This window comes from Atta colombica, unplaced genomic scaffold, assembly GCF_001594045.1.
Source record: "Atta colombica isolate Treedump-2 unplaced genomic scaffold, Acol1.0 scaffold153, whole genome shotgun sequence".
NCBI classification, from domain to species: Eukaryota; Metazoa; Arthropoda; class Insecta; order Hymenoptera; family Formicidae; genus Atta; species Atta colombica.
In genome coordinates, this window is record NW_017259243.1 from 1,593,498 (window position 1) to 1,605,857 (window position 12,360).

The following is a 12,360-nucleotide window of genomic DNA, read 5'->3' on the forward strand; positions in this document are numbered from 1 at the left end:
TCGAATACCCAAAATTGTCCTTCTATTTCGAAATGAATGCTTAATGCAAAAAGACAATAACTGTACTTTTAACATACTTGGCTCGAGGAATGCGAGATATGTTACTTAATTCTTCTTTTCTAACGTGTCTCTAAACAGGCAAAAACTTGAAATTTGTAAATGTCGCATTAAGATGAGCATTATATTGCAAGAGTGATGACATTTAATTAAACATTACAAAAAAGCACGCTAAATACAATTATACAGTTAAAAACCATTCGAGTTTATATCTTGATGATATATTTCAATTCTATATTTAATTGATGGTTAATTACCGGAATAATAAATCAATGTTATTAAAAAAAGAGAAGTATTGAGTTTACAAACATATAAGTATTACATACTATTTAATTTTTTTATATGAAATTTTTAATCATAAATTATTTTTGTTAAACATTAATTAAATGTCAGCAGAAATTTAAACACATTTATACGAAAATTACATGTCAAAAGCACATTTATAAAATATTATACATACACATTATATTATAGCAATTACGTTTAACTGTTTTTATTTTTTCTTTTACAATACGAGATACGTTATTGAACAATTGCTGTAACCGAAATGCTTGGGCTCTATTAATGCTGTGCATGAATTGCGAACATACTAAAATTTTATTTGTAGATTTATAAATGTTTATTAGGAGAGAATTAAAGCAATTTGCGTAAAGCATAAGGTTTAAAGCCGCGATTAATTAAATTAAACGAAAAGAAACCATCAATGTTCCTTTTCATAATTTCTAAAAAAATGCAACAAATTGTCGAAAAAGACAAGCGGGACGGATCAATCATTACGTTGTCATATCAATGTCTATCTGCAACACAAATTGTCTGTACAAGGATGCAATTGCGTACATTGCTGCAAAAAGCTAACATTTTGAACAGTGCATTAAGTAAGCGACAACGTAAATAAATAAATGTGAATGAATGAATAATAAATAAATACAAAAATATCTCTAACGGACTTTTTTCATCGATTTCCTACTGCCCTACTGAAAGCTCCAGAAATTTGACCATTTAAATTCGTGATACCTTGTATATGACTTTACGATATCTTATGTGATATGTCCAAAGATATTGTAAACAATATAATAAGCTTGTTTTGCGAAACGTTCACGACAACATATCTATAGCGAATTAGAAACGTAATTCGCTATCGTGACCATTTTCAAAAACAAGATACCGACAATGTAATCCGATTTTATATAAATTATCTATTTTTGCTAATAGTATAAGATTAAGAAAAAAGAAACTTGCAAGGAAACTGAGATTCACCGAGATTATTCTTCGCTCTCAAAAGTACGTGCAATCGAGTTATTCTATCTTTATCAGAAATTATTTGCCGAATTGTAAATTGTGAGAGCGCGAGATATATACATATATGTATATATATTTTGTGTGTGTGTGTGTGTGTGTGTGTGTGTGTGTGTGTGTGTGTTTACGTCACTGCTAAAAAAATTATGACATAGAAAAATTGTGAGCAAAAACTTTGACTAACAATAATTTTGCGAAAAAATATTATAGAATAACGTTTTTTTTTTAAATTAAAGCATGAAATCTTTATTTTAAGATTTTAAATTTGATGCACCTCTGCCACTATTACTTTCAAAATATGAGGATGTATTTGTCATATTGAAAATTGCAAAGTTTGATAGAATACACAGACTTTGTAAAATTTTTTTAATGAAGGAATTTTTTTAATGGGCCATTTGCAGTGGCGTTAAGTTCGAAATTTCTCCCTCAATTAAAAAAAAAAGTGATTTTTTTTTCACAAAGTTACAGCATTTTAAAGTTACATTTTTAATATATACTATCGACATTATTGGATGTGCGCTACGACAAGGTTGCTGAATGGATTTTGCACATGTTTCTATGTATAGATTTTCCACATCGTGTTTTTGTTTCAGTGACGCGTATTGTTTCCACATTGTTCATTACTTGCAATCAATTCCTCATATTAATGCAAGCCCTAATTTCTTTCTATGGAATGTCATTCTAGATTTGTACTAGAGCTTGTGATATATATCTCTGAAAATGACACAATGTCTTGCCAAATCTCTTAATCTATGATCTATTATTTAGTACATTTAATTAGTACATTAAATTTTAAATTGAAGGGGAAAATTCGAACTTTATGCCGCTGCAAATGACATTTTTCCAAAAAATTTTATAAAGTTCATATATTCCATCAAACTTTGCAATTTTCAATATGACAAATATACCCTCATATTTTAAGAATTAATAGTGCTAGGAATTCATCAAACTTAAAATCTCGTCATATCGTTTTAAAGTAGAGATTTCAAGCTTTAATTTAACGAAAAATATTATTCTACGATATTTCTTCGCAAAATTATCGTTAATTAAAATTGGCCTTAGCTAATTTTTGCCTACAATGTTTCTACATCATAATTTTTATTACCAATGTATATATGTATATATGTACAAGAACATACACATATATAACAGGCATATTCCAATATGTTTTTAATATTATCTATAATTCTACAGAATCGACAAAATTATTTGAAATCGATATTTTTTCTCCGGACAAGTTGGTTTTACAACAATAAAAAAGTTTCAATAGTCACAAGATTTCAAGTTCTCGTATATTAGAAATATATATATGTATACACTGAAAGAGATAAAGAGATATAGCCAATTTCTGGACGATATTGTACGTAATTACGTTCAAAATATATGCAATACGAATGAATATTAAATGATAATATATACAATAAAAATGAAGATTTATTTACCTTTAGCTTAAAAAATTGAGGCGCGTAATTTACATTTTATAAATAATTTATAATCTGCCCTTAGATTTATATATATCAGATTTATATATATTATATAAAAAATTTAATAAATATGATAGAAAGCGCTAATGATCGATCAAAGTTAAATGTTCCAAATAATATAATATTTTTAATTTATAAATTTACATATAATTGCGAGTCGAAACATTCGATTATTTACATATATATGAAGATCAAATTTTCTCAGATGTAATTGTGTGCCGAAACGTTCAGACTTTTAAACACAATCAATCTGAAACATTAATCATCCTTCCTTAAATTAAATAAGAAACTTTAATTATGAAAAATATTATTTCAGAGAGGATAACAATTTTTTATTTAATTTAAGGGGGGATTATTTATAACCATCTGGACGATAATATTGTATGTAATTACGTTCAAAATATATGCAATACGAGCAAGGTATGAACTGATATGATCAATAAATAGATCTTTTTAAAAATTCTTCACTTTGGTCTGAACATATTTTTAATTGGATCTTATCCTGCGAAGATAAAAAGGGTGGCCTGAGACACCCTGTAAATATGTGTATTTAATTATTTATTTTGATGAATATTATACCAATTTAATATTCTTTGAATATATCGCTAAAATTAATATAATTTAAAGAAAGTTACTGTAAGTTAGATGTATCAATTAATGCATGATATAAACTAAACAATGAGAATGGATTGAAATAAATTGAAATAAATTCAGATTTTCAGAAATATTGATTCACGAATGTTAAAATGAATGCTTTTCAATCCTGAATGCATTTTTATTCATTTATAGGAATTGCATGTAACATATCTCTATGTCTTTCAATCTAAAAATAATATTAATTCTTTCTTCTTTGTACACAACAACATTATAAATACTGTTCAATTCAAAATTTTGAATAAGAAATGCAGTTTTTCAATCTAATTGCATCCAATTGAATCTAATTGAATCCGATTGAATCCAATTAAATCCAAAAAAAGTATTCGCTTTAAAATACACATTCGGATAGAAAAGAATTTCAATCCATTTTAATCCATTCTCGTTTGCTGGGAAGTAATCTTAATGCTTCCGCACACAAAACACGATAACGCTTGCTATGCGGAAGTTATTGCAATAATTCTATATTCTTAAGTCGGCTTCACCATGCAAAACTTTTAGAAATAATGTAATATTACTTCCGCCGCGCTCTAAAAGTTGGATTGAGTTCAACTTTTATCGCGCGGTGAAAATTATATAACTATTACTTCCGAGCAAGCGAGACGTTGATTGGTTATCGCGTCAACTTCCACGGCAACCAACACATTAGAAGCTGTAAGCTTATTGGCTACCGCATATTTTGCCGCGCGAAAAGCGTTTCCGCGTTCACTGTGCAGAAGCCATAAACCGATGAGCCATACTGCTTTAGATCTACATATTTTAACGGAAATAGAAATAACAGTAAACTTATCCATAGAATGAGTTTTAGTTGAAATTCACTTTATTGCATGATTATGGATAAATATACTGTTATTTCCATTTTCGTTATATTATGTAGACCTAGCAATATCTTGATTGGCTCACCAGCTTAAGTTTACGTCTTAGGATGCCGTCCCATGAGTGGAAATTTACAACGAAACGGAACAGCACAGACCAATCACAATCGTAGAAAAGAAAGCAAAATAATGATTGCAGAATTGTGATTGGTTACACTGTTCTGTTCCGCTGTAAATTTTCGCATAGGATAGCACCCTTATTGTTGCGGAATTTTATGTGCAACAATTCTTAGATCGAAATCAAACTATACATTGAAAATTGAGATTGAAGACTGAAAGATTGAAATTTGACCAATCCTACCATGCAACCTGCTTGTGGAACGAAAGCGACATCTCGATCAAACTAATTCAGGTGACCCCTTTTGACCATGCTTTTTGATAATTTCCATCTAAGTTTAATCTCCTCTTATTCTCTATACTCCATGACGTACTCTAATTGAAACAGAAATAGCAGTAAACTTATTCATAGGGCGAGTTTCAATCGATTGAACTTCATCTTATTGTGAAGTTATGGGTAAGTTTACTATTATTTCCATTTCTGTTAGATTACGTAATCTAAAGCAGTATCCTGATTGATTCATCGGAAGTTTATATCTTTATATGCATATTGTTTAGAATCAGACTGCATTGAAGATTGAGACTGAAGATTGAAAAATTGAAATATGACCAATCAAAACAATAGGAGTTAAAATTCCTTGTTCTCATTGGTCAAATTTTCAATTTTCAATCTTAATTTTCAATGCGTTGTCTGATTCCGATCTTAAGCCCAATGTCCACGATGTTAGAAATTTATCCGAGATCTCGGACAAAGAAAAAATTAACAAATCATATTTGAATAATTTGATTTCGTGATCATTGCAATTAATTTTTTCTTCATCCGAGGTCTCGGTCCGATTTCTAATATCGTGGACACAAGGCTTTACAAAATTTTGTGTGCGACAGCCCTTATTGGTTTTTGATGAAGAAAAACACAAAGGAGTAGTGATTTTTAACGGGAAATATAAAGCTGTCTAGTGAGATTTTGACGACCCGAGTTGGCAACAATACCCGAGGATCTCTCACAAGAATGGCGTCGCCTCGATCGACTCGAGAATTTCGCGCGGACCGCGCGTTGATCCTATTTTAGTCGCGTGTGTGGGTGAAAGAGTTGCACTCGACTCTGACGCTATTTTCGTCGCTTCTGCGTCCTCGCAAGCGAACAGCGGACTGGTGCGTGCTTGCGTATGCGCGCGCGAGAGAGAGAAAGACGGAGGTTAGTTTCGGGCAAGTGAGCCCAAGTTCGTGTAACGAAATGTCTCGCGAGCGCTCCCCCCTCCCCCTCCTTTTCTCCCTAGACGCATCAAAGAATAATTTATGCTTGGTTTATGCTTCGGTCTTAATTCTAAAAATCCTAAAATTCAGCTGTCATTCTTAATTGGTCCTAACTGAAATCTGTATTCATTAGCTGAAGATTTTAAGATTTTAAGATTTTAAGGTTGAGACCGAAGCATAAACCAGGTATTAAAGAGCTGTACACAATGAACGGAATAGGGAACAGGGAATAAAGAATAAGAATTTCAACCTATCAGAAATCATGTGTTGTGTACACAGTTTCTGATAGATGGTAATTCTTATTCTCTGTTCCCTTTATTCCTTTCATTGTGCGCATCCCCTAACGCGGCCTAGGCATTAAACGAATCGATGAATGGCTGCGAATCAGCAGAATGTATATTTTGCAACTGTTGGAAGTTTTCTTCTGCTGATTGGATTATGCTTTTAGATCAAGAGGAATGGTCCTATCTCAACAGAGAATCATAAAACGGTTGCAAAACTGTTGTGTTCTGTTGAACCCAGCCCATGTCGAACACGACAAAAAACTCATTCGATAGTTATGACTGTCACATTTTTGTATATGTATCGTAACGGTACGGACGTTTTTTCGCCTCCACTCTAGACCAAATGCAAATCGGACTTTTTTTTTGCATTGTTCAAGCATTTCATTTACAAAGTAAGTGTTGTGCTCGAGGAAGAGAGGGGTAAGGAGAATTTAGAAAGGAGTCGGAATGGGAGGGGTCTCGTCTCCCCTTCCCCGATGAGAGGCTATGAGCAGCTGGAAGGAAAATGGTAGACAGCGAATGAGACTTGGACCTCTACGAGGGGTAGCGGGGATGTTACGGATACGGTGTTAAGGCGGGGTAGGGGAAATCGTGCGCCGGCGAGCAAATCGTATATGTCAGATTCGTGGCAGAGGGGTCAACGCGAGGGAAAGAACGACACGAAATCGAACGTTTTCTGGGCTTAGCGGGTACGTTTTCGTATTGGGTTGTTGGGTCTCGTTGCACTTCTCTCCCTTTCTTTCTCCCTCTGCCGATCCGAAGATAATCTCTCGTTCACAATTCCCCCTCCTCCAAATTCACCTCCATTCTTTAGTCATCGCTCTCATTACTTCTTTGGTTTTATCATTTTTTCCTTCTCTTTCTCCCTTCTATTTTTTTTATCTCAAACCCTTTCTCACTCTTCCGTATACGCGTCGACGCGCTGTCATCGTACAAACGAACGTACACACATATCGATCTTTGATCGAGCGTTTCTCTCAGCCGTTTCAGAGGAAAGAAGCGTTTGCAACTTTTCCTCGGGATTCTTTCTCGTTTTTCCTTCTCTCTCTCTTTTTCTCTCTCACGCTAGCCGCCGAATCTTTCTTCCATTGTAACGAGACAAACGTAACAAAGTTGTGTGACATCAAGTTTTTGGCGTTTGAAGGAACGTGAGACACGTATACACAAGCGGGCAGGATGAACGACATGGAGGCCTACGGGGATGGATACATGGCACCCGAAGAGGAATGGGAGAGGGAGGGTCTCTTGGATCCTGCTTGGGAGAAGCAGCAAAAAAAGGTGAGTAAGTGTTATCAGTTGAGATTTTTTTCCTTTTTTTCTCTCTTTGTTTTTCTTGCATTTCTCTTTCCTTTACCTTGAGACAGTCTTTTCGGATCTAGCCTAGGATTACCAACCGTATTTTTTTAAAATAGATACACGTGGACTTTTTGTACCTAAAAATCCCAAAACTTCTAGTTCTAGTAGATTAATTAAAAATTAATTAAAATTTTTTACTTATAAAATTATATTAATAAAAATTGTCAATAAAAATTATATTTAGAAATTTTATTTTATTAAATATCTACATTTAATGTAGAAAAAATATCCCTTTCTTCCATTTTCGAATTATCTCTTTTTGAAATAATATACTCATGATGATTCAGATTTCATAGTAACCTTAATCTAGTTGTATCAGTCTGTATTGTTTTTTAAATTGGACCACACCATCGACTGTAAATTCATCCACTCGCACTTTTTTATGTCATATTTTTATAGAAGTAACTCTCGGTTTACGCAAAGAACAGTCACACAACCTGTCATCGAATTTGTTTGTTTCTTTTTTACTTTTTAACTTTTGGAGGAAAAATGGAAGAATTGATTCTACCGAAACTCATTAAGCTCCTGATTAGGGAAAATAATGAAAATTTCGAAGAAAATATCTTACATTTGTTTTAGTCAGTTGCACCTTACCGCAAATACATTCTAACCATAGATAATACCGAGATCCAGTATGTACACCTGTGCCCTTCAAAAGAGAAAGAAAAAGAGAGAGAACATTAGGTCGGTTTTTTCCTTTATCTTTGACACAAGCGCAGCTGCTTATTGTAACAAAAAAAGAACTGAATATTTAATTTCTCGAAATCCAACACCTTACACTAAGGTTTATCCAGACAAATTTGTATAGCTGTATAAATGTATACATAAAAAAAATCAATCATTCGTATTTTACGTGCACTTTCATAATAGAAATGCAATTGAATAATTTTCTTTCTTATCTTATATTAGGTGTAGTAAAAAGAAATCCATTATTTTTTCATTCAATTTCATGCAAAAATAATAGATTTCTTTTTACTACACCTAATATCTCTAAGAGTATATGTGATATAAGTATGTCAAGTCTTTCTTTTTATGTTTATGAAACGCCTCGGAGCTCAAAAAGAATTTGAGCTTACAAAAGTAGCTAAAGAATTGAACATAACAATATCACAAGTCATTGATATTCTCGTTTGCCAAAAGTAACTTACATAAGAATGAAACGATGATCAAGCTCAAAAATCAGTTCCTTTAGATTACTAATCTTATCGCTGAAGTTGAATAAGTGATACCTGCAGTAATTCAAATATCATAATATCATAACGATAATATTTCGATTTCGTTTTTGTTCATAATAAATCCCTCGTTTTTCACGGATATAGAAACAAATAAAATAAATTTATTTTATTGTTTTGCTAAAAAGTTCGTGTTATTAAAAAGATGTTTATTGGAAATTAAATTATTATTATCAATATTGACATATCATGTGATAGATCATGATTGAATTATAAAGCCTTAGGAAATGAAAAGCGAAATGTAGTACAATTTAATAATTTAATTACATGTGTTACTAATATATACTACACAAACAGCACATCAATTGTATATTATACTTTTATAAATGTATTTTAATTATATGATTTTCTAAAGATAATTCAAATGTAAGATAGGATTATATTTCTCTTGCATGTACTTATCTTATATCTAAAATATTATTTTCGAAAAAAGCTAAATAAATATTAAAAATCTTTCAAATAATTTTCACGTTTTGTTGTTAAAACATACATTCATATCGGAAATGTTAGACAAAAATTGTTAAGTGATAGAAAGACAAGAGAAAATATGACTTATCTGATTTATCTGATTTAGATTCAATTTTTTATTATCCGGTTAATCTAAGGTTTAGACTTAATCTCGATTAACTTAATGCTTTCTCTCTCTCTCTCTCTCTTTCAAATTTTTCTAGCTACGTTATCGTTAAGCTATTGTTAAACTAATGTTGTTTTGTTGATGGGTTTATAGTGATAACTTTAAAAATTAGTATAAAACTATTAGTTTGGTGATTAATCATGGCTAAAAAAATATATTATTATCATGTTAAATATAATCATAAGTTAACAAGAAAAGAAAAGACTAAGCCTTAAAGTGAATTTCGAACATCTCTTTTTTTACGGTTTTCGCTTCACAACTTGTTTCATACATTCATAGATCTATTCATTAAATCTATTCATAAGATCTATGCGTACATTCGACGAAGCCATTACATACTGATAAATTGGAGCAGTTTCGAGTATGCATTTGCAAGTGTTTTCTTCATTTTTGGCAGGAGCTCAAGGCTCTCCCAGAGTCCCCACCTCTTCTTGTATATCGGCCGCAGCCCTTTGGATTGTATTTTCAGACTTTATGACAAAAATAATCAAGAGCGCAATGAGTCATGCTCGTGATTTTCACGGTGACTCGTAGCCGTTCCCCTTCGCATCGACGAAGCCATTCCTCTTTTTCGTTATCTTTTTTTCCCTCCTCAGTCCGCGACGTGCCTAGTTGCGTCAAGTGACAGCACGACATCAAATCAAGTATTATGTTAAGCCGATACTGATAATAATGATTATACAACATCAAACATCATATGTCAATAAAACGCGTCCCTGAGATTTTTAGAAAAAAAATTAGGATCGCTAAAAAAACTGCAAACTCTGTTTATAAATTTTCTTTCAGAATGTAAATTGTCTATTGGATCTATTTAAAAATCAGACATATAACGTTAGGTTTGACTTGTCACTCGGACAAGTTGGATCTTTGGTTATAACTACTATGTAATATTTCTTTGGAGGTCAATGTGGGTTAACCGGATACCGGACAAGATTCCATAAAAACCGGACAGTTGGCAACCCTAGTTGCGCTGCGAATATTTTTCGTAATACTTCTAATTTTAGAGATCCGCGTATCCCGTTCCGGAAACGTGCACGGCCCGAAAACCTGTATTTACCGAAACATCGCTGTGAAAATTCGTATCGTTCGTCGAACCGCACGAACATATCGAACGTTTATTTATGTTTCGCAGAAAAGCACAGTTTCATCATTTCGAATAACGTTTTATGACGGCAATGCGATTCCGCAAATTCAAAGCGGAAGGAAATATGAGAGACATAAAAACAATGAAAGTCGTACTCTTCAATTTCTTTCTCTTTTATTCTTTTTATTTTTTTTAACAAGACGTTGTCTGTGACCAATAAATTAATTAACAATTCAAGCAACTCATAATTTTCATATTTAGACTTTTTTTCTCGTTTGCAAAAATATGAAATATTATTCACATAATGAATAAAATATAATATAAATTACTAAATTTTGTTTATCTACGAATCGTAAATGATAACTCTTTAAGATAACGTTGTGCTCATTCTATAAATTGTCGATTTAACGAATTTATATCAATTAATGACGTTTATCTTACTATTAATTGAAATTGGTCAAAGAACATATTGGTGAAGAAATACTTATTAGACTATTATATCTTACGTATTTTACTTGTTTTAAAAATAAATAAATTCTATTCCTTACTTATCAGAACATGTTATCCTTTGTTTATTTTCATTTTTAATTGAAATGCTACTTAATATAATTTAAAAAATCATTATACATAATAGTTCATTGCAATATAATTCGCGAAAATTTTATAAGATCCGATGAAGAACGTACGACAAGAATTTAAGGCGTGTCATACGTCTGCGTTCATACGAATATCTGCACCTTATCGAATATCACATTTACTTGAATATACACACATGCGTGCGTGTGTGTGGGGGGGGGGGAGAAACAAGCGACACAGTACGATAGTGATCATGTCATCTTTGTTTAACATTGATAAACAACAAGAATGTAATGATCCATTGTGTCATACCGTGTCATTTGTGTCGCTTGTTGGAAGGCACACTGTGCGTGCGTACGTGCGTATCTATACGATGTGAGAAAATCGAGAAACTTGTGGTATTTAAGCTACATTCTTTTGGATCTGATTCGTACGTCTGGAAATTGATAGAATACGACAAGACATACCAATTACGGGTTAAATGCGTTAACACGTAGGAGGAAGCGGACATTGTATGACACGCATCAGCCGATTAACTGTACAGGAGAATTTCTCGTAAAATCACCGGTCATCACATCACCGAGGCTCCAAGCGCGCCGACTGCGTACGAAACATTCCTGCGTTAGGAATTTTTTTTCCTTCGACGACGTATTTAAATGGCTTACGACTGCTCGTTGAAACAACTGCTCGATGAGCTTTTCACTTACATTTAATAGTTTATCAAATGCTTCGAAGCACTTGATTAACGAATCAGAAGAAAGAATTTTACCAATAATTAATCAATCAAAAAATATTTCACAGCATTTGTACCAACAAGTAGACTCTTGTCCGTTTTTTCCAGGATCTGAAAAAACTCGGGTTTTTTGGGGTTATTGAATTTTTCATGTGCATTTTTATTCTTTATAGTTCAATACTAATGGTTGCAAGATTCACTATTCAATAATTGAATAATTATATTATGAATTAATTTCAATTTAAGTTATTAATTAATGTAATATACACGCACATATCTATAAGAAGCATTCTATTTCTATGTCAAATCGACTCAGTCTTTGAGCCTGACATTTTTTTTGTCAATTCATTTTTTGACAAAATAATTCTATCACGTGATGAAGTCTTGTTTGTTACGTATAGTTTTTTTTATAAATTTGCTCAAAAAAATATAAACACAATTTTTAATACAATTTATATTTACTACAATTAATTTGAAGGATGAAAATTAAAACTAAAAATAAATTAAACAATTTTTTTTAATTTTCTAAAAATCGAAAAAGCTTTATCATGAAATCTCGAAATATTTGTTATTTATAATAGATTTTTTGTGAATTTTTTAAAGAAAATAGCATTTTTGAAAAAGCATAAATTGTGTACATTATAATTTAATAAATAAAAGTTTATTATTTTTTGCTATCTAATAATAATAAATTATGATTGGAATTAAAATACAAAATACATTTTTATTCAAAATAAATTTAAATTTAGTTTTATGTGTCTTTTTTCTTACTTTATTTATAATT

General features: G+C 31.7%; 1 protein-coding gene across 4 annotated transcripts in view; it reads left to right on the forward strand.

The window, feature by feature from the left end:
• Positions 1-5,433: 5,433 nt before the first annotated feature.
• LOC108685531 (alpha-actinin, sarcomeric) overlaps positions 5,434-12,360 on the forward strand; it is a 23,175-nt gene continuing 16,248 nt past the window's right edge. The window contains exons 1-2 of one of the 4 annotated variants that reach the window (XM_018190373.1): positions 5,434-5,618; positions 7,106-7,239. In XM_018190373.1, the coding sequence (XP_018045862.1) occupies positions 7,138-7,239 (102 nt within the window). In that variant the 5' untranslated portion in view covers positions 5,434-5,618; positions 7,106-7,137. The other 3 variants (XM_018190372.1, XM_018190370.1, XM_018190371.1) reach the window with 3 other exon arrangements.